The sequence below is a fragment of the Austrofundulus limnaeus genome, unplaced genomic scaffold (genome assembly GCF_001266775.1).
Source record: "Austrofundulus limnaeus strain Quisiro unplaced genomic scaffold, Austrofundulus_limnaeus-1.0 Scaffold14, whole genome shotgun sequence".
Lineage (NCBI taxonomy): Eukaryota > Metazoa > Chordata > Actinopteri > Cyprinodontiformes > Rivulidae > Austrofundulus > Austrofundulus limnaeus.
Genome location: NW_013952416.1, coordinates 2,853,910 through 2,877,091, shown reverse-complemented (window position 1 = coordinate 2,877,091; position 23,182 = coordinate 2,853,910). Strand labels below are relative to the sequence as shown.

At 42.7% G+C, this 23,182-nt stretch overlaps 3 protein-coding genes across 3 annotated transcripts; 2 read left to right on the top strand and 1 right to left on the bottom strand.

Annotated features, from left to right (window-relative positions):
• Position 1: 1 nt before the first annotated feature.
• Positions 2–15,758, top strand: ndufaf2 (NADH:ubiquinone oxidoreductase complex assembly factor 2). The gene is made up of 4 exons (XM_014002701.1): positions 2–302; positions 11,542–11,631; positions 12,558–12,598; positions 15,179–15,758. Exons 1-4 carry the CDS (start codon positions 20–22, stop codon positions 15,419–15,421), a joined length of 657 nt encoding a protein of 218 aa, XP_013858155.1. The 5' UTR covers positions 2–19; the 3' UTR covers positions 15,422–15,758.
• A 658-nt stretch (positions 15,759–16,416) lies between these two features.
• Positions 16,417–18,693, bottom strand: smim15 (small integral membrane protein 15). The gene is made up of 2 exons (XM_014002702.1): positions 18,578–18,693; positions 16,417–17,183 (listed from the first exon to the last, which is right to left on the bottom strand). The coding sequence occupies exon 2, from the start codon at positions 17,150–17,152 to the stop codon at positions 16,928–16,930; it is 225 nt and encodes a 74-aa protein (XP_013858156.1). The 5' UTR covers positions 17,153–17,183; positions 18,578–18,693; the 3' UTR covers positions 16,417–16,927.
• Positions 18,694–21,748: 3,055 nt separating this feature from the next.
• LOC106513729 (zinc finger SWIM domain-containing protein 6) lies at positions 21,749–22,253 on the top strand (the record flags this gene model as incomplete). Its single annotated transcript, XM_014002694.1, is given in 1 exon segment — positions 21,749–22,253. A coding segment is annotated over 1 exon segment (445 nt), but the record flags the coding sequence as incomplete, so codon positions are not given.
• Positions 22,254–23,182: the final 929 nt, after the last annotated feature.

Below are 23,182 nucleotides of genomic sequence, written 5' to 3'. Positions count from 1 at the left end.
ATCTAAACAAAAAGACGCCATGTTGGCTAATAAGGACGATCGAATAGCAAGAACGATGATTGGTCGAGGGAACTACCGTCGTCCAATCACAAAGCAGTTTGTTGGTTCTCCTTCAGCGCTACAAACAAGAGGCTGCGAGACTGAACGGCGGGGAAACGGTCTAGAATCTTCGGCTTGTCCTGTAAACATGAGCAGGATAGCTGTTTTCCTACGGCGTACGTTTGGAGTAGTCCGAGAGCACGTCGGGACAGACCATTTTGGGAATAACTATTTCTTTGTCCCCGAGCAGAGAACATGGACAGGTATAATAACGCCATTTATGGTATCATTTAGCCATTTGTGATTTTGTTAGCAATTCTTACACARAAGTGAAGTTAAGCTAACAGTGCCCAACCAGTGAGATAGTAGTAAACTGTTTCCCTGACATCTTGGTACCCATGAATTAAACATCTTGTTTTTGCTGCTTTCATTTTAGCAGCTTAATCTTAATCAAAAGATGACAGCGCACAAGTTTTGTAATAATTGCATATATCCCAGGGCTTTAATGCTATTTTTTAGATTTGACTTTAGTTTTCACCTTTTTTCTTTGTGTAGTATTAATAGTCTGCCGCTTGATGGCGCAACAACCTGCATTGTGGAGCTTTTTAGTGAAGATTTCCTTCTCTGCTGGATATAATCCACTATTTTAAAGTTGATGCCAATGTTGGTACACTGTTAAAAGTAAAATGTCCCCCACCTCAACACACTCGCACACATACACTACTGCGTATGAGATGGTAACTTTTCAGTGATGAGGATTAAAAAGGAGGTCATGTACTCCCACTGAGACATGGCAGTGCTGCAGCTGAAGTGGAGCTGTCACTCCAGTGGTGACCTTCACACAGTGTTTGACTCAGAGGGCATCCTCTAGGCTTTTCAAAATRGATGGCCAGGCCAACTGAGGATCTTTTTCCTCTTTATATATAAAAACACATATTGGGCAAGAAGATAGTCGGAGGCCGCGATGATCCTGATCACAGCAAGCCCTCTATGTTTCAGTCTTTTTACTGCAGGTAAACAGACTCACATTTGGCTCATTATAAAAAAAAAGGTGTCACCATGTGGAAGGCATTCGCAGAAGACATCAGGCCGTTTTGTTTGTATCTGTATTTTCAAGAGGAACTCACCTTTGACAGATTGCACGTCTTCTTCCTTTCTTGACATTTTTTTTTCCTTCTTCACCTTTTCTCAGCAGTTTGTGAGAGCGGCGAGTGGTGGTGGGGGGGTCTTTCACCCGCCTCGTATTTATAATTCATTACAAGACTGCTCTTCTATCCCTGGCTGTCAGACTATTCAAATGAGACATCACAGAAGCAGCTTTCCTGCACACCACAGAGTAATGTATGCACTGTCCCATCGCAGTGACTGACACTGTAGAGTGGCTAGTTGGCCGGTAGAAAAATAATAATAATAAAAACTGGTTCTGACAAACCCCATCCTGAGTGCCAAAGGGGCACATACACCAGCTCAAATATGTGTTTGTAATAAACAAAAAGAAAAAAACAGTCCCTTGATTTGTACCTTTTTCGGCACTCACCATGTCCAACCATGTGGAAGTAAAGTTTATGCATTATTCAGTCTATATGTCTAGCTAAAGTTCTTTTTATTTTCAACTGATAGGCCAGGCATGGGCTGGGGGGCCTTAAGGCAAAGACCACAGGGGTCTGCACTGAGTGCATACATTTAGGTGTAACCAGGTGAAGAGTTTCTCTCTTTGTCTTCCATCCATCCATCCATTTTCTGTACACGCTTCTTCCTTTTCAGGGTTGCGTGGGTCACTGGTGCCCATATCCAGCAGTCACAGTTGTCTTCCAGTTTGCGTCTATTTATTTGTCCGTATCTGCTGCACGGTCAGGCCATCCCACTCTACCTTTATCTTTGCTTTGCTGCCCCCTAATTCCTGCCTCTCTCGATCGGTTACACTTGAGAAAACTGGGGCGTAAGCAATGCAGAGGGCCGGCGGTAGGCTCCACGTTAGGATTAAAATGGCTCCTATGGCAGAAATAGAAAGAGAGGATGACTTCGTGTGATTTGTCTGATTCGATTTCAACAATTTCTATTTGGGTTGCTCTTTGTTTTGTTCGCCTTCACATCGCGCCGGCTCCCCGTGTCCCTCCCCTGCACTGATGCCTCTGGATTTTTGTCCTTTGAAGTAATTCCAGTGAAGATTTCCATTCAAAAACWGTGGAGTTTTTCAGCTGCGTGGATGGAGAGACATAGAAAGAGGGCCATCTGAAAGCCCCTCTCCTCAGATGTTGCTCCTCGTCTAAATGAAAGAGCCTGGGCGTGAAGAACACGGGGAAAGAAAGAACCTCTGCCTCTTGTTTCTTTTTTTTTTTTTCTTACAAAGGATCCAGTTAGTTATAAAGGCCCGCTGTGTGCCGTGCTCTCATAGAAAACCACTGTGCTTCTGAGGCCCTGTGTGAGTCGGGTCTGGTATGTGGCAGAGCTACGAGAGCGAGCCACTGGCTTTCTGGCTGTTGGTCTTTAAAAAGGTCTTTGCCTCTGTGTTGTTTCCACAGAGCTGAACAGAGAATCTATATTCTCCTCCGTTTCTGTGCGCCTCTGTCCCCCAGGCCCGGCTCTGCCTCACGCTGCATGGGGGCGCCGTGTCACGCTGCCCAGATGAAAGCCGAGCATTCTGCGGATGGGCTCATCCGTCTTCAGCAGCGGGCCCGCAGCTCTGACGCCTGCCTTCCCTCCCTTTTATTTCGGGAGAGAGGCGTGCTGACATTATCTGCTGCTGCAGGCACATTTGAAAATAATTGCCTGTATGATTGCTATTTTTCCCACCTCTTTGAGGAGGTGTAGCCTTTGTCTTGGAATCAATGGCTGCTCAATACCGGACAGGGGAAAGGCAGTTTCCTTTCATGTCTCGGTGAAAAGGATGTATTTTTAGCGCCATTCATTTTAGCAGTGTGTGCCATGCAGTTTTAATCTATTGGTCCTCTTTTTACTGTTCGGAGAATGGAAGAGACTCGGAGGTTCTTCACGGGCGTGCTGTGCTGTTCCAGAGAAAAGAGCCGTTGACTTGTRGTCCTATCACTATCCCTCTCTTTTTGTCTATTATTTATTTGATTCGCCAGCGCTGTTCTATGAAGTGAAAAACTAAAAAGGAATCAGTTCTGCTATTTCAGGATTGGCGACTCTGGGGACTGAGGAAGGAGGTGTGTGCTTTTGCGTGCAATTGTGTACCTGCGTTTAATGCCACATAATAGCTCTGTGCCATGTGTTTGTGTGRATTTGTTTTGTATTTTAAAATGGGGGGGATCAGTGATTGTGTGTTTTCTCTCTACTTCTTGCCCTAACACACTTAACACAACAACAGATGGCTGTGTGTCATCACAGCGTTGATTCGAGCCTCATATTTCCACCAAAAGACTCGCAGTGGAAAGCGACGAGGGTCCAAATGGCTGTTCATTCTGCCACAAGTTGTCCCCTGGGCGCGATGAAGGAGGGTCTATCCTACCGTAGGACACCAAGTCGGTGTTTATAGAAGCACCGATGTCCAGAGCCGCTCCAGTAAATCATGCTAATTGATCAGCGGCTTCGCAATGCATAGGGTTTAAATGAAGGTTGTTTAATCATTATAGGGTTTAGCTCATCTAGCTCCACTCGGGCTGCCAAGTGTGTGTTTGTATGTGTGTCTGGTGGCACATCGTGGAGGGACTTTACTGGTTCATTAAAAAGACATTTGAAGAAATAGATGCTGAAAATGAGAGATGGGCACATTTATTTTCAACGGCAGGACAATCCAACTGGGCTTTGATCCAATATCAGTGGTTTAAGTATTTTGCAGGTCCATTAAACACTGGCGATCTGCGTCCATATACYTTCAGTTTTAAAGCGACACGTCGTTCGAAACAAAATAAAATGCAAATAAATAAATAAATCCTGGTGGCGCCAATGTGATTCCCGTTCAACGTGTTTTGACACCCGTGGGCTCTGTCCGAAACTCAACCAYGAAGACTGACAGACGGGTCGGCACGCTCMGAGACGTCTCCTGGAGCCTGCCGCGGCTTTATGCAAGTCGGAATATTTTAATAAAGCAGACAGGCAGAGAGAAGTAAGGCAAGGAACGGAGAGAAGGAAAGATAGGGCTAAGGAGAAACTATTGGAGGGTGGAGAAYAATGTGGGGTACGGAAAGTGAGTGACAAAGAACAAAGAAGATGCTGACAAATGGGGGGGGGAGAATAGAGGAAGTGAAAGGAGGGTTTTCTGACAGAAAGAGGGTGAAATGAGTGGGTGGAACAGGCAGATAGTACGGGAGTAAGAGAAGGTGAGGGTAGGTTAATGGTGAGAGGGTGGTGGTGGTGTGAGGAGGGTTGTTGAAGGTGTAATGGAAGAAAAAGGGGGAGGTTGGATAGGAGTAGCGGAGGTGAACAGAAAGGGGTGGACAGCTCGGTGCATGGACATCATGGGGCCTCAGAGGAGGTGCTGAGGAAGGAAYGGGGTCCACACTGCTCAAAAAGCCTTACAAAGGATTCTGACTTCCTGGCTCAGGCCTTTTTTATAACCCATTAGACAGGGTGCGGGGAGGGTTTCATGAGAATAGGTGGTCTCAAACAGAGAGGGCTAAAACATTGCTTCCACTTTTGAGCACCGCTTCCTGCGTTTAGGTACCACAAACCCACAGGGGAAATCAAAGTATTCTTTTCAGCGTCTTACCACTTTTATGAATTATTCTCGTCTCTTCTGTCGCGAGTCGCTCAGTGGGATCAACAGGGACAAACAGAACGACGGCTGAATAAAACGAAAGCAAGCAAGCCCAGACTACACCCAGGCTCCTCCTCTCACCAGAACCGATGCAAAACAATGACTGGCCTTTTCCCTCTAAACCTCATCCCACATCACCATGGTTACAGGCCTCACACATCCCCTCCATGTGTTTTTTTTTTTTTCAGGAAGAGACTGCGAGCGAGGGGAGAGGGTGTCCATGTCGGTACCCCGGGTTCCCTCYTCTCACCGATGCTCGTCGGATCGCTCCGTCTCCATAAAGCTGTCATTACGGTTCAGGTGTTCAGTCGTCTCCTGCGCACGGCTCGGCCAGCAGGAGATGAACTCGCCTGAATCCAGGCTGATGCAGCCCTTTTTTTTTTGTCCCACCACTGTGTGAGAACCTGAAACTCCCCACGTCTGACAGAGAAAGCTGCTCTGTCAAGATGGAAGCGGTGATTGCCGTGCCGTTGCAGTCGGTAGCTGCTGTTTTTGTCTGCATTGCGGTMTGATGAAAACACAAGCGAACGTGGCGGCGGGGGGTAGGCGTCGGTGGTGGGGCGGGGCGTGACACGGCCCACCTGTCGGGGTCAGGTTGCGGAGAGATCGTCCCAATGTTTTCTGTCTGCGTTCCTTTCAAAGATGATGTTGATTGACACGCGCTCCCCTGACACTCGCGTCTGCAGTGAGAACACGGCAAAAAGCGACGACACGAGATGCCCGCGATGACATTGTGGAGGTGAGAAACCTCTCGGGTCGCCCCCAGCAGTTCTCACCTGGGAGCTGGTGTGTGTGTGAGTGTGTTGAAGCAGGTGATGGAGTTTAGCGGGGTGTGTTCAGGGTTCAAAGAGCAGCCCTCTGAGCGAGTCGTGTCTTTATTTTAACGAACGGGGAAGGAAGAAATGCGGCTGCCACAGCAACCCCCTCACCCATTCCCCGTTCTTCCTGTCTCCCTTCTTCCTTCCTTCCCCTTTTCTCTCCCCTCCCCCAGGATCCACGGCGAGGCTCACAGATGAGTTGTGCTCAGACAGGTGAGATGGCTCATGAATATTTATGCGGTGGGATTTCATTCCTCCCTGCCGCTGGACCCTCCCCCTCTCCAAGGCAGCGCTGCGTTTGTCCTTCACGGTAAAGAGGCAGCGTCCTCGCTGCTGTCCCTCAGGTTAATCTGCCTGCTCTAGCCAGTTGTGTGTGTGTGTGTGTGCGCGCACAGGTGTGTATTTGACTATTAAATAGGTTTCCCCTAGTGAGTGATGAGAAGACAGACCTGTCACAAGGGCACCTGCTGAGCTCCTGACCTCCTAGCGAGCTTCATACCATACCTCTTTTTCTCCTGTTGATGTCTGTATGTGACAAGAATAATGTGCAAGTTTGTTGACAATCAGAAAAATACCAAATGTTTGCTGTATATATTTTTCCAATGTCATGAACGTTGGGGGGAAATAATACACAAAACAAAACCAAAATAGCAAAGCTGTGTGTGGGAAAAACTACATGCACTTTGGTTGCTTTCAAAGGGTTTTTGGAGGGAAAGTAGCAGCCAGGTTCTGCTAATCAAGTGCGCTTCATTAAAGTGCCTGTGACATGCATGTTCTTCAAATACATAAAGTCAAAGAAAACATCTTTATATTTAAGAAAGTTGAAATAATACACACAATTTAACCCATTTTGTCCCATAACTTGGCTCAGCCTATGTGAAACAGGAAGTGACATCAAAGGGGAACTCTTTAACATAGAAAACTCTCTGGTCTTTGTTTATTGAAACAATATTATTTGAACTCTGACTCTTCTTCATCTCTTATAATGACTCAAAATAATCTAAAGAATCATCAGATTCCTCTCTACAGTCTGGGTTGTTAGCCATTTCAGCAACGCTCGGTCCACATGTGTCACAGGCACTTTAAAGAGGACATATCYTTTAGTTGTTAAATGCATTTTGTTGTGTACTTGGAGTCTCTAGATGTGCAGACATTTTAAATTTAGTCTCAAAGTTTTGGGTTGATCTAGTATTTGTGTTCTGTTTGAGTTGTATTTTTCAATGTGTTCAGTTTTCTCTATCATGTTTGCTGAATTATGATGTCACCAGTATTTGACAGAACTTCCAAAAAAGGTCTGGACTTACCAACTGCAGTTTTGTTGTCTTCATTCTCCTCTGTCTCTAGGTCAGARGGCTCTAACGTGTAAGGCTGGATGGACAAGTCTTCAATTGTTGACATTTTTTGATTAATTTGTAAATAAAAAGTTTCTACTCCACCTTTTACGTAATCGTAAACCCCTCTATCAAGCTACAACAGATCGCTATTGGAAGCTGGAGGGCGGGGTGTAAAGAGCCTCATTTGGATTTAAAGAGACAGCTTCAAACGAAGTTGATCGARGCTAGTGCTGTACCAAACTATTATTTTCTAATTGATTAATCTAACGATTATTTTTTCGATTAATCGATTATTCTAACAACAAATCTAAAAGTTATTCTGATGTGAGTGCACTGGATATTTAAAATGTTTTCATCAAATTAACAAGAACTGTTCTTTATTATTGTAATATTTTCTTTAATAGTTTTTTTTCATGGACACAAAATATGCACTCTAGAGTCAATTCTTTGACAAAAAAAGCTTAAAAGATTTAACATCAACATAAAATCTCAACCAAAGCATATAAAATTCAAGTAAAAAATATAGTACAAGATGTTAACAATCTAACAAATGAACTAAATCATGCAAAATTCAAGTCACTCTGGAAAAACTATAATAAACATTTATTTATTTTTTATTTAACACATTTTTCAATATATAAAAATTAACTAATGTCAAGACAACATCCAACTATGTATTGTAACGTCAGTTGTGTATAGGGCTGCCACGATTAATCGATTAATCGATGACTAATCGATTATTAAAATAACCGATGACTAATTTAATAGTCGATTAATCGTTTTCTTTTTTTGTTGTTGTTGTTCTTTACTTTGTTTTTCTCTCCAAACTGCTTTGACACCTTCCACTGCCACATCTGCCTTTCTGTCCTTGACACACATGCACAGTAGTGGTAACTGGGGTAGGCCGTGGACGTCACAAGACATTATACAGACKGGCTCTGGTATCATGGCTACCCAGCAACGGAGCTCAAAAGTATGAGAACATTTTAAGAAAATGAAAGAGAAACCTGTGTAATATCTGCAAGGCAGAACTTGCCTTCCACAGCAATTATTTTTAGTTAGCATATAACTAAAATCTAACGATGGTTATACAATAGCAGCTGCATTCTGGCACGATAAGCTGTATGTTTTATATTCAATTAACGTATGATCTGATTGGTCGACTAATCGAATAAATAATCGGTGATTAATCGATTATTAAAATAATCGTTTGTGGCAGCTCTAGTTGTGTAACTTATTTCTTTAAGGTGAAAACTGTTGAAAACAACCAGACTGTTTTGTCTTATTGCACAAATTAATATCCAGCTCCACATGTTTCTATTGATGTCATTTCCCCACTAGAAAAATGGGTGATGAAGGTCCATGGAAGGCAAATAAGTTTAAATCAAATAAACAAAAGAGGATGCAGTTAAAATACATAAAAGGTATTTAAGCTATGTTTTGAACATCCAAAACACGTCCAACACTTGTTGGCTGCTTGTGCTCTTTAGGTCAGACGTGTGTCGGGAAGCTCCTCTGTTGTTTGAGACGCTGGGGGAACTGGGAATGCGGCTCGACCTAACACCGGTCTCTGTTTAATGGTGGATGAAATAAAGAAAGTGGTGGTACTTTATTTACTTTGAGCAAGCGAGCGTCATGTTCACAAGACAATTAATCCACCAGATAATTCAGAGGCGGTCTGTTCGGTAAATTTTACTCCAGGAGCTGCGAGGCTTGTTTTCAAGCTTCAGACTGAACTGAAGCAGCGGCTGCTGACGTCATTACGCTCTTGTGCGATGTTGCGTTCAGGACATGCATGGAAAACTCACGACTCATGCCAATACGGTCGCAATGATGCATTTAGGTACCGAAATGGAATTGCATGAACATTCACGTGGTGGTTATGTAATACAGCGAATCGATAATAAAAAATCTGCGTCGACAAATTTACATAATCGACGTTATCGATTATTTCAACTGCTCATACTTCATATTCAAGTGCTCATATTTAGACGTCCTATTTTGCAAATGCTGCCTTCCTGAAATTTGGTATGCTTGTTTGTCTTTGTGTCTATGGTGTATAATGATGTGATTGTGATGCTGTATTTCTGAGTGTTTTATGTGCTGCAGAACAGGAACCTGCTGTAAAACAGCAATTATGCTGAGTCAGGTTTGATTTTTAATAATCTTTTCCTGTTGAATCAATAAATCAAYTCAATTAATCGGTGCAGCCGTAATCGACACACCTCAAAAAAGAGGTGAGGCTTGTAGAGTTACAATAAGGAGAAATTCATATCTAAGCATTGCAGTTTCACTTTATATAGACCCCAACTGAATGATTTAAATGTAAAAAGGAAGTATTCAAAAACATGGTATGTCTCCTTTAAGTGATTGTTACCAAGTGTAACCACCCCTGTAAAAACAGGGAGTTGAGCATTTTGCAGGTGTTAACAATGCCAAGGGGGAAAGACATCAGCAATAACCATAGAGATGTCAATCATGGAAGGGTTAAAATGTCATCCGACTAACAACTTGAAGTTGATCATTATAAAGTGAGGTGAAAACATTTGATACTGCTACAGATTTTCCCAGTAGACATCCAAACAAAATCACCCCAAGGTCAGACTGTGTAATGATTAAGGAAATTGACAAAAAATAAAATAAGTAAGACCCATCTACAGGCCTCATTTAGAAGGTTTAATGTTAAGGTTTATGAAGACTGAACAGGTATATCTTGAGACTGGTTTCAGGAAGAAAACTTCTCTCTAAACTGAATACGACAACAGTTGTGTCTGGACGTACATTAGCTTATGGCTAGGTGGATGCAATGACTGCAACTTTATAAACCTAAATAAAATGACCAATTCAACGTCACACCTGTTTGAAATCACCGCTGTGTGAGAAACGCCACAATCAGACCAACGGGTTTCCTCCCAATTCGTTTGTGTTGGGAGGATCCAAAATAAATGTAGGCCCTGTGTTTGTCATTAAAATCCCCTGGATAAAAGATGTTGTGGAAGGGGTTTAGTCATGCCGCAAAAGGCACCAACACAAGAAAAGAGCCGTGTTGGTGTGTGACAGGAGGAGATGGAACGTAGAAGAGACGGGAGAACTAGGCTGCTCTCTTTATGCCTGTTATCTAGGCATTAGCAGAAGCTAAGCACGTTGCAATGTGGAGGACTTTAATGCAATTTTACCGTTTCGGTCTGCTGCCACCCACATCCCTGCAAATTTTGGATGTGATCTGTTTGTTATTGGCATTAAATGTATTCGCTGGTACAGCCCGGAGAACACAACCTCTTGTTAGCTCACAGTTGTTTTGTTATTGGAAGTTTTCTACGATGGTGATTTTGCTCTTTGCTGGCGCAGCTTTGCAAGACTTTTATTTTCAAACTGAGTACAACAAAAATCAAGCTGCAGAGCTGTGAGGGCCTATAGTGACAATCTGGAGGGAACCAAGGCAGAACTAAAGCATTACTGGCCTAATTAGCTGGCCTGATTACTGTATGTACTGGATAAAGTATCATCCACGTAAGACATAATTACAGAACAGAACATGTATAAGAAATGCTTTTGTCAAAGCTAAAATTTAGAGGGGGGAATACACAGAAACATGCACCTCACTTTGCCACATTTTAGAAAGTCATCATTTATCCATCCCAGTGCCAGACCCATTTGTTTCGGCTGAAGTAAACATTAAGGCCATCAGTCTGCCGTGTGGTTGCATCCATTTGTCCACGTCTGGTCGGCTGCGGTGAAACTGATGGAATCCTGACAGATTGTCTGTGTTTTGGAGCGTGTTGTTTCTTTCTTTTTTTTTTCACTTTGCCCATACATTTCTCTCCTAGCCGTGTTTGCCATGCATCATCACTCTCTCCCTCCCAGCTCCTACCTCCTCCCTCCCTTCCTTGCCTTATCATTTCTCAGAGGGATGGAAGTGATAGATAGACATCCAACTACCTGTGAGAAGAAAACTATGGAAACGCATTACTTGTTATTTTTGAGCACGCACAGACATTTCCCTCCTGCTTTCTTTGATTCCGTCTCTCCTTAGCTCCCCCCCCCCCACCCCTTACCCATCGTCCTGCCTTCGTCTCCATGTCATTGTGTGCCAGCCAAACTTGTCTAATCAGCAGATTTGACCAAAAATAATTGGCAGTGGCCTTGCTGCCAGCGAGCGTTGTGCTGTATACAGATAGGGGGGGGGGGAGAAGGAGCACTTAATATTCCATGCAGCCTCGGCGTCTCCTGTTCTCTGTGATATCTGACCTCTTTTGTCTCCTGCTGGGCTTGATGTTGATTTTGGAGGGCATTGTTAGCCAGAGCGCCGTGATTGGAAGAGGGTTGTCGGCGAGGGGGGCCGTGGTTGGTCGGGGCTAAAGGAAGGCTGATTTGCATAAAGGCTTAGCCCAGATTTGGAGCCACTCAGCGAGATCTGAGGAGAAGGGCCCGAGGGCCGCGAGGTAATCATCCATGGCCTGTCACAGCACTGTCATCCCTCTGAGTGTGTGTGTCTACGCGGAGAGCATTGGGTCTGCGCTTCTTTGTTTTTATACTTTTTTTTTTTGCATTTTATGTGCATCGTTGACGAGCAACCTCCATCAAGTCACACTTGCTTTCTTTCTTCTTCTTTTTTTTTCCTTATTTCCTCTAGGAATGCGTCTCCGTGCCAGGCGGATTGTAGTGCCAGCCAATCCTGCAGTGGATGAATATGTGGAGGGCAACATTCCGATAGAGTGGGATGGTAAGTTTCGACTGCAGAATCTCGGCCACATATTGCATTTATCACTACTGTAGATAAATGTCAATCTTGACAAAATGGCTACTGATCAGAGTGAACAAAATACTGCACGGCTTAAAAGGGACGACAGATTCATGGCTGCATCTTCTGGGATCTTGCCTGATTCGCCCGTTTAGTCTGATATTTCCTTTATAGTTTAAGATGGGATGGGGAGTAGGGTGAGTTTGTAAAAAAAAAAAAAAAAAACACCTGCTGGTGTTCCACAACCGTACCATAAAATAGTGTTTCGAATTTCGTACAGCTAGATACAAACTGTTCCCTGTGTCTCAGACTGGTTTTATCCACCTTAAACCCCTCATCCTGCTTCGCCCCATCCCTCATGCATTTTCATCAGGATGCAAATAAGAAACGGATAAAAGAGGGCCCAGAATCCCCCGGTGCTCGCTGGAAAGAGTTGCAGAATCTCTCTCTCTCTCTCCTCTCTCTATCTCTGAATCCCTTTAACCTTCTCTGCTGTGCAGCCAGCTCAGCCAAAAAAAAAAAAAAACCTAATAGAAAGACGTGATAGACACAGTTCTGCTCTGGAGAGAAAAGGAGGGACAGAGGTATTGATGAAGGATGACAAAGCGTGTACTTTAAAAAAAAAGTGAACATCAAAGAAGATCCTCGTGCTCTCCGGTGAGACACGGCGCTCACTGGCCCAGCTCTGCCTGGAACAAAGAGCTGATTTTGAGTTGATCACAACGATAAAGTTTAAAAACCCGGGGTACACTCCTCTTCCATCCAGCAGCGCTCCTCGGTTACTCAGTGATGCTGTAGCTGCAGCCTTTAAATGTGTCTGCAGGTTTTGTTTGCACACCGCACCGTATGTTGGTGTGGGTGTTCTCACTCACTTTGCTTTCCTCTTTTTTCTCTCTCATCTCTACCAGCGTGGATTCGAGGCAAGCGGAAGGAGCCCCCCTCCATCGAGGTACGTCCCCCCACTCCCCTTCGCCCAGCTTCCCCGCTGCACTGATGGTTGGACTCTGTGGGACTAGTTGCAAGGGAAGAGAAAGAAGCGAAGACGGAAAAAGGAAACAAAAAAAAAGCTTTGATTTGTTTTAATGTTGTGATTTCAAACTGAATGTAGGAACTTTAGGGGGACAGGTGTTAAAATAAACAGCAGCTGAAGTGCGTTGATGGTGAGGCTGAGAGCAGAAGCAGCCTCTGAACACAGGGCTCACTGACATCGTGTCCTAGTTTACTTTCTTTTTTTTTTCCAGCAGAATCCTCCATCGTGGCTTTTTGTGTTTTATTTCTGGCATTCTCCAAGATGGGAATATTGAAAGCGTGCAGTTTTTTTTCCTTCTTCTTCTTCTTCCCTCCTCCCTCCCCCTCTTGTGTTCCTCTCGCCGGGTTTATTGCTCTTTAAATGTGAGAATGCTGGAATTTTTTTTGGCCGGTAAAATGTGGGTCTATAGGAAATCCCTTGGAAGGCCAGTGCCTGGGCACTCTTTCTATCTCTCTGTCCGGTGTCCCTGCCAGTAGCCAGTGCCATCCCRTGCCTCTTTTGCCAGAACATTCTCTTCCAATTTTCTGCCTCGCGTCTGCCCAATAGCTGCCATCGACAGCTGGACAGCGTTGATGTGGCCAAGGCTGCACTCCCAGCACATTACCCTTCCCCTTGTCACACTCCCTCTCTTCCCGCTCCAAAGCGACATAAATTGATTGGATTAAATCCTGTCATTAACAGGCTGGAAAAGCAGCTCAGTATGTTTGTCTCCCTCCCCAAAGCGGGGCTTTTTGGCCACGGCTCTCCCCTCTCTTTTCCAGTCCTTCAGTTTTGCCAGCGTACAGCAGCATTCTGCCCAGTCCTCCCTTCCTTTTTGGCTCGCGGCTTCAGGGCGAGGCTAACTAACATCACTGGACACTAGCTGTAGCTCAAGTGGGTAACTCTTCCACCAGTGGACTGTTCAGATTCTGATTGTTTCCGMGAGTTAGAACGATTGCCGGTGTCGKAAATACTTCCTGCTACGTTAAGCTAAGCAGACRGAGTACCACATTTTTAATCAGGAGTTATTGAGGACGTAAACTTGACGTAAACYGGATGTGCTCATCTGTAAATGTCTCACTTCATACAGTTGTTTTAGGCGCCTTGCAGTGTTTCTCTTTAGATTTTTTTTCAGCAAATACTATAAAAAAGTTGTTTAAGGAGAGGAAATGATCAAGCTTTAGTTTGGACATTCCAGCTTGTAATCATTTGGTCACAGACCTATATTTGTTTTTTTGTTTGTTTTTTTTTGGTTTGTTTTGTTTTCCTAATCTCCTGGGAACTTCCAGCTCAACATTTCCAACTTCACAAATCTTTAAATATCAGAACAGGAAGTGGTCAATATCAGTGCTGCTGTAGTTGTGGGTTTCATACCGCCAGGTATTCATGATGGGTATTAGAGCTCGGCGGTATGTCCAAAAATTTATATCACGGTATTTTCAACATTTACACCGGTTTGATGTATTTGACGGTATTTTTCTTTTCATCACAGGTCAGCTGATAATAAAATGTACAAACCCTGCTTATTGACTTTTTTCTTTTACAGTACCTCTGTCTGTCACTGTTTCCCTCCTCTATTTGTCTTTTCTCCTCCTGGTTGAAGACAGCAGTCACGCATTTTGGTCCGGTCGTGAAGGATGAGGGTTACGAAAAGTTTATGATCGGGTTTATTGTTTTATGTTATTTAATAAAGATTATCAGCACGACTCACCTTGCACACCAGTCATTTCCAATTCCATTACAAATACAAACTACTTTCCCCGTGCTTTTCACAATAGAACCACGTTAAGTCTCCATTAGCATAACGTCTCCATATTAACGTCGCGCATTAAATCTTAACTGTGCACGTCACCGAAGAGGTGTTTACTACATTCAGCGACGGCAAAAACGGGATTTTTTTTAAAGTCAGTCAATATAAGCAGCGAAATCGCCACCTGCCTCTGAAGCTGTTCAACAATAACATTAGCATGCTAACGCACATAGCGGTGCTGTGAGGAAAACTGTCCCCCGGGAAACAGCTCATTGGTGGCCGCGACGAAACGTTCCGCACATGTTCAGACTATTTAAACCGGAATGTCCGGTATTCAGAAAATTCATATCATAACAAAAATAAAAACCAGTATTCGGTACAAAACGGTATACCGCCCAGCACTAATGGGTATTAAAACAGTGTAATTATTCACTTACTTAATATGTAATATATTTGAGAAGAATGATTCAAAGGGACGTAGCGTTATCCTGTGAAATCAAWAAGTGCTAATTGTAGTAAAATGTGAAGTTTTTATTTTGTTCATCCATCCTGCAGCCTTTTAATAATTATGAGTCCAGATTGTGTGAACTTTGTATTTATTTTTCCGTTTAGTATTAATTTATGTCGCTACTTAGTGGATAAATGTACTTTGTGAATAATGTTCTTTTTTCCTATTTATCTACGGTGGTGAAAAATAAACAGCTTTTTTTGTTTTGTTTTACTGATTATTCCAGCAGCAAGCACCAACACTGTTTTGGTTTATTCCACAGGAGCTCACGATGAATGWGTCCCAGAGGAAGGCGATTAAGCTGAAGGCCAAAGAGCTGGAGCAGAAAGATCAGGCTCTGCGGGCTAAAGAGTACAAGGAAGGTCTGGTGGCGACTTCTACAAAGACTGCAGCCAAGGGCCACGCAGCCGCCACCGTCTATGGCAAGCAGGAGATCAGCGAGGAGCCAAGCAGCACCGCGAACACGTTCCAGCCCGGATCCTGGAAGCCCACTTCAAAGAAATAAAACGAGACACACACGGAGGATACGGAGTTAATGAAATCCACAAGAAAGGCTCTGGAATCAAAACAATGATAACCTTAGCTGGAATTCAAGGTTAGAAAAGTTCAGTTATCCAAGTCAGAAACATCATAAAACTCATGATTTCAGCTGGCGTCAGGTTTGGATTAAACTTTGTTTTCGTGGAGTATTTTTAGTGTAATTTTACTATAAGTACTACTCAGGTTTGGTGGACACTGTAGGAAAAATCACATCCTAAAAACATCTGTAAAACCTGAATACATCCCAAGACTGTGTAGCTTGTGGAGCAACGTATTTAAATAAAGTTTAAAGATGCACTGTATGAAGTTATTCTCTCTGGTGACGTGTTTTAAAAAGAATTTCAGCCAAAAACATCTAATTTTAAAGAGCTACAGGAGTCTTAAGTAAAAGAAAAATTGTTTTATCTGAACATAAAAACCTTCTTTACAACTGAAACCTGAGAACAGATATGCTGCTGCTTCACACTCGTAGTCAAAGGCAAATACACCCTCTTAAAATGTAAAGGTTGTATGATTCAGGACCTTGTAAAAATGTGATTTCTTTACCTTCCGTACAAGCAGTTTTGTTTTTCATTTTAGGCTTTTTATTGAAGTTGAGGAAGTGTAACTCGGTGTCGTATATTTGAAAGTATTTACCTTATTTTAAGACTCCCCGAGGACCAACATCACCGGTACTTTGACATGCAGAAAAGAAAATCTTAGATGACTTGAACCCACCTGTGAAAGCAAATTTGTTTTTGCAACTAATTGAGAATTTCTTGGTCTACAATTATTTTGTCCGTTCTTTAACAGCTTTAAAATACAGTAACTGTTGAAACAACACTTTTGTGCTGTGTGGGATAGTTGCAAACGCACGGTCTGAAAGATACAGGAGACTTTACCACAACGGTCTCTTCTGAACAATTTCGACTGGACCACTTCTAAATAGCTGCTCCAGGTTCAGGCTTGATCGTGATGTAATTGTAATTATTTTATAATATGGAAACAATCACTTATGAATATAAATTTTTCATATGAATTAAAATTTGAGAACTGATTTTATCTGTTTTATCACTCAGGAAGTCTTTATTCAAGAAAAACTTTAATTTTTAGTTGCAACTGACAGTTCCAGTATGCTCATAACGGGTCAGTTKGGCAGAAAAGAGGTGTTAACAATGGAATGCAAGGTATTACAACAGCTGCACGGTATAACGAGATTTTTTTTTGTATAAAACGTCTAACTGATGACCACTGAGCTCTTGCTGACCAGAGTCCCACTGGGACGAGTCTCCTTGTTGTCAGCGCTGTCCATCGCAGCACTGACGGGCCTGGTGGGCCAGTGTCCCGCTGCCTGAACGTGAGGCGTAGTAGCCCTGATGCTGGGACAAGGAAGGGCACCGAGTCATTATATGGAATAAAAAAAYGGGCTGCGACTGATGGCTGCTTGTCCTTCCCCTATGCTCTCACTCAGCCCCGCCCCCTCACAACAGGCTCAGTCTTTCTTGGTCCCCTTGGCCTTTTTTATGTTTTCCTGACGCTTCTGCTTCTTCTTTTGTTCGCGGTCACGTGCCTCGATCATCTTGGCCAGCTTCCAGGACAGCAGCGCACTGGCGATGAAGAGCGGGGTCAAAGCCAATATGATGGTGGTGAGGAAACCGTAGGGGTCTTTGGCAGCCCACTCCACAACATACTCTGCCCATGCTCGAACATCAATCATCCTGCTCGGCAATGAACCGGCCTAATCAAACCTGCGAGCAACAGGAAAGTCGACATGAACGGCTGAGAGGTACATGATGGATTCAGACATTCTGAACAAATATCCATGAAACAATCACATCAATTACTCTAGGGACAGAGGATGAGGAAAAGATAACTTGTTTATTGTTTCTTTAAACTAGACACAAAAAATCAAAACAGTAATAAAAAACAAATTATGATGATTCAGTCATAAATGTTACAATGCTGATTAAAGCTACAAAACTATTTTTTTAACTTATTTTTATGTATAACATAGGGTTGGACAATATTGGCAAAAAATTAATCACGATTAATTGTATTTATTTAGCRGATAATTTGACGATTAATCCCCTGGAGTACCTTGCTCTTTGTAAAAATCTGTTCCAAATTGTGTCAAAATCACAGACTTCAGGCTATATCTCTTAAATTGTGTTGATAGATAAATAAATTAGATACCTTTTATTAAATGTTCGTCTTATTTGAAGCAGAGAGGAGCACCGAGCGGACTGCCTGGTTGCATTAATCGTATTAATCGTCAAAAGCCAAAAAATAATCGATTGTTTTTCTGATGATTAATCACACACGATACGATTATGCCCAACCCTAATATAACAAATTGAAACACACACATTTCATCCTAATCTAAACACACGTTTGTTTGTTTGTTTGTTTGTTTGTTTGTTTGTTTTAGCTTAGATTACCATCAAGCTCACCTGAAGCTCCTCACAACTGGATTCATCATCTTACAATAAATGATTTAGCATTTATAGTATGTGTTGTAGAAGCCAGCTCATTTTAACTAACTCTTAAATTTATATCTAGATTAAAAACCTAACACAGCTAAAACTAGTTGTGCACAAAGTCGTTCAAGTTTTCAAAACTCACAACTTTCTTCAACTATTTATCTTGATATCGTCAAAACAAACAGAACTAATTTCAGTAGCTAACCAGAGGCATATTTCTAAACTGRTCTGGCTGAAACCGTTTTTATGCGTTATATATCCATAAACTATGTAATTTGAAGGATTCTTTTTCAAATAAAGCAATGAAGAGGTACTTTCTGTGTAGCGATTTTTCATCACTCTCCAAATGCTAACGGCTAACTAGCGTCACCCACGAAGCTAATATTGGTAAACAGAATGCAAAGACGATTATAATAAAGTGTTCTTGGACACTTCGAACTTACAAGCAAGAACCTAATATTGTCTGTCAATGATATTTGAGATTGTAAAATGTTTAGTTGTATTATAGGCTAAGGCCTTTGATGAGAGGCCTAACTTTCAGGAGCTAAAGGCTACCTATCGGCTAAAGCGAAGCAGCTTTGTGTCTTAATGTAAAATAAAAATGCYCCTATTTTACAATATATATTTAGAATTAACGCATGTTATAGCTTGTATAAACTTACCAAAGTGCAAAAGTTAGTGTTTAAAATCCTCGATGATAACCAGCAGAACCTCCCTGTTTAGAGGAAGTGCAACGATACAAATTACGAGGCGTTCATGTACCGCAGTCAGAATGAGACTAACAAGATTTCTTTCATCTTTTATATGTGTTTATTTGTTTAGTTGTCTGTTTGTTTTTGACAACGTAAGATATAATTTTATTTAATAAACTACTATTTTTTCAGTAGTGAAAAAAGATAGAGAAGAACGTTGTTCACTTTAAGAATATATAAATATATTTTTACCAGAGCTTAAGCGAATGCAGCATGAGTTCTCGCCTGTGATTGGATGAGATGAGACCGTCGCCTGCTCATGGGAAATGTAGTTCTTTGTGGTTTAGAAGAGAGACGCTTCATGTCAAATTGAAACAACTGTTTTCTTTGATAGGTTTCAACACGTGAACTTTTTTAATGAAATTAGAACTTTAATAAATTTAATATTTATTTAAATAATATTTAGTTCCATTACAATAACCAATACAAACATTTAGCAACAAATGCCAATAAAAGAGATGCTTTGTTTTGTCCATCAAATCTCTATAGAGTTGTGCTTTTCATCATTTGAGAAATAGCTACTTTACTGTAAAACGATGATCATTAAACATCTGATTAATTAAAACATATTTAAAGATTCATGAATATCTCTTTACTGTTATTGGCATTCTTAAGCGATGCAGCAGAATTATTATTAAAATTTACATGAAAATGTGAAAACCTGAACTTTTAAACAAACAAATTAAAGACTATAGAACTGATAATTATATCTCCATTATGATATTAATATAAGAAAAATGTGCTAGGAGATGGTTACAGTGAAGAATTTTATAGAACATAATAGCTTAATGTTGTGAGGGTTCCTTTTGTGCATAGTTGAAATTAAGTTTGTTTCTGCTGAAACCTTTGTCAAAAAGCCTAAACGGTAGAGGGAAAAGAGGGGAAAGCGACAAAGCAACAACTGCGAGAAAAAAAGGAGAGCAAAGGCTCCACTGGCCCTCGGAGAAAAAAAATGACTAACATAACAAAGYAGGACCTGCTGGCTTTGTGAACTTCCTGTGGGGAAGTATTGAAACCAAATCAGGTTAGGCCACATCTGCTCTGTCCATACGGCATGGATCACTTTCAGAGCAGTTCAAAGGCCAGCCTTTTAGACCCACTCACAGAGGAAGGAGCAGGGCAGCTGGGAACACATGCAGTGGAGGAAAGACACATCGCAAACGCTCATTCTGGTTTACCAGCATAGTTTTGGCCAAGTTTATAGGCAATTTAGAAAAGAAAAGGAAYAAAAAAACAACTTCCCTGAGGTGGTAGCTTTTTGCTACATTCTTATCATTCTTCGCTTCTGCTGTTTCAACAGGCGTCAGGATCCAAGGGAGGTGTGGGATGCAACCACACCCTCACCCCCTTATGAGTATTTTACTCAAACAGAAATGAGGCCCCCTTTTCATGATACAGCTATGGAAATATTGTCCTCGGACAAGGTGGGGGGCCAAAAAGAAACATCTAATTATCTCCTCTGGTTTGTGTAGGAAACTACTTCCTACTTTCTTTTTTTCCCACACATTTGTTATATATTAAGGAATGTCTAAAAACCAAAGTACAGGTTAGACCTGAGGCCTACTGATCAATGAAGAGTGGCAAATATTTAAGTCATCACTTCATTTTAATGCAACATCATGAAGAAGCAAAATCTGCATTTATGTTGCTCATATTGATCACTAATTTGTAACCAGATGCCATCTTTTTTTTTTTTCCAACATGGCACCACGGTAGGCAGCCTGTTACTGAAGCTCCCAGCTTTTTTTCCTACTTTTCTGTGTTTTTCTTGTGTTTCAGCTTTTATTTTTGACTTTTTTTTTGTTTTTAACTTTTATTTTTAACAAACACACCATGGATATACTGTATATCACAAGTATAGTGTTTTTTTGTTTTTCTTTTACTTATCTTTATTTATTATTATCTTTATTCTGTCTCACCCTGTCCTGTTTTGAGCTGCTGTGATGTGAAAATTTCCCCACTGTGGGATCAATAAAGTTTTATCTTATCTTATCTTATCTTATCTTATCTTATCTTATCTTATCTTATCTTATCTTATCTTATCTTATCTTATCACAGTGTTTGTTTACCTACAAAAACAGCCGAAGTGACTGAAAACAGGTTGACATGGGCCACGTCCATGATGGATGTAAAAACCTAGCATTTTAAGCTATTTGGTATTTACATATAGATTTGTTAAGTAAACTTTACAGGTAAATGTGCTTTGTTTACATTCAGTGCATACCTGCATTTCCAAACTTTATGTCATTGTCTTAACAAACTGCTTAACTTAAGTGCTTCACTATTTAGGTTCCCCGTTGGATTCAGAATAACGTAATAAGGTAACATTAAAGTGTCTTTCCYTTTGAATTTGTTTTGTAGCTCTTCAGGGAGCTTCCTCCTATAATTTCCTGCAGATCTAAACCCTGCTCGCTACAGACCCTCTGACTAAACGACTCCTTTAAAGTAAATATAATGAGGCACATGTTTGATTATTTTTGTGGTGCACAGACTGATGRGGTGGAGTCAGCCAAACATCTGACCTAAATGACTGATGTAACCAAAGAGGACAAGCATGTCCCGCTTCATATCTTCATGTTCCTCCTCCTCCCACGGCCTCTCAGTCTCTGACAGCTGAAAGTCCTTTTAAACCTAAGCCTCAAAAACAACCATCAGAGCGGTTGTTGGAGAAGCTGGAGCCCGGGGTGATAGCTTAGGCTCCAAAGGGAGGGGAGGAAAAAAAAAAAAAAGAAAAGTCAGTTTTCTTGCCCCCTTTTACCCCTGTGGGAAACTACGAGGCCGCCCCTGGATTAAGTCCCCGCCTTTAAACTCYTATAAGAAGGGAACTTCAAAGGCCGTCGGCCGCCGGGGCTCCGCCCTCGCGCTCCCGAACGGCTTCACAAAGGATTTGCCGACGTTCGGGAATTCCGCCTCCAGTTCCTTTTATAGCGCCACTCGCGTTCCAGGGCCCCGCCCATCCCGGTTACTTTGACAACACAAAGGGACTTCACGGAACTCGCAGYCTCCGCCCACCGCTCCAAATAAGGCCAGCCGCTCCATGTACGGCAAACAATCGGTGCGAGAAGTGCCCCTTTTTTCTCTTCCTTATCCCGTTTATATGATCGGAGAGGAGCTGCGCTTCAGGTTGGAAGCGGTGCGATCATGGCGGAGCGAGTCCAGCAGCCCCCGGCCAAGCGGCTCTGCTGCCGGCCCGGCTACAACCCGGCGTGCAGGCAGGGGCAGCGGGCTGGAGGAGTCCCGTGCGGCGGCGGCGGCGGCGGCGCAGGCTCCGCTCCGGGAGCGTCTGGCAACGGGAAAACGCACAACCCCGAGTCGCTGCTCGACATCGCGGCGCGCAGAGTCGCGGAGAAGTGGCCGTTCCAACGGGTGGAGGAGCGGTTCGAGCGGATCCCGGAGCCCGTGCAGCGGAGGATCGTTTACTGGTCGTTCCCGAGGAGCGAYAAGGAGATCTGTATGTATTCTTCCTTCAACGCCGGAGGCGAGGAAAGTGGATCTAGCGGTGACAATAATGACGAGACCCAGCTGCCTTTCCTGCGGGGTGTCACTCTGCTGGAGGGTGGCTGGGTGGACAACGTATTGCAAGTCGGTGAGTGGACTAAAAGCGTCAGGGGGAAAAAACAACAACAACAATAATAATAACGCTGTGATCAACAAAACAACACTGCTCGCGTTTTCCGCGGAGACATACCAGWCTTATAAAGGGCTCGTGCTTGCCTTGCCTGGTATAAACAATGCAGGGGGATTTTCAAACCCCATATAGCTGTGTGAGAATAGCCTATTTTCAGATAAGCCCGGACTAGAAGCCCACTTCTTGTTTTTAACCCCTGATCTGTGCGCATTGAATTGCCCCAGAGCAATTCCAATTGGAAGCTTAGGACTTTGTTCCTATTTTTGTGTCTTTCCAGCMCTCCGTGCCCCCCACCAATGGGTAACGCAGACAAAAGCCCCCTATATCGTTTCACCGCTGGCTAAATAGACGATATTTAGAAAGGGTGGGAGGGACGGTGATTTAAAGCCACAGTGCTTCTATTTTGTTTGCCAAACACCTTTTGTGAGCCTTTCTTTCTGCTTCCCCCCAACACAACATTCATTTTAAAAGCCTGAGCTGAATGCACTCATAAAGATYAACATGTTTTWTTATTATTATTATTATCTTTCAGCTGCATTTTTTTCTGCTTGTGGTGCACACCTTGAAGTAAACAGAGGTGCGCTGGGCTCAGAAAGCCCCCTGCCTGCCCCCCGTCTTTGCCAGAGCCAGAATATTTCACTGCATTCGTCAGTGCAATAGGCTCAGCTGTCAATCCCGAACTCCCCACCCTTGGAAGCGGTTCAGGATTCTAATCCCATTACCCTCCCCAGTTCATCTGAATCTTAATGCATTCTGTAAACAAGATTTTATGCATGATCTTCCTCCCTCCCTCCCCTTGTCCTCTCCCATCTCCCTCCTTCCTTGTCCCCCACCCACCACCCCCTTTTTTCCTCTTTCACTTCTTGGCTTACTATCCACCATCTACC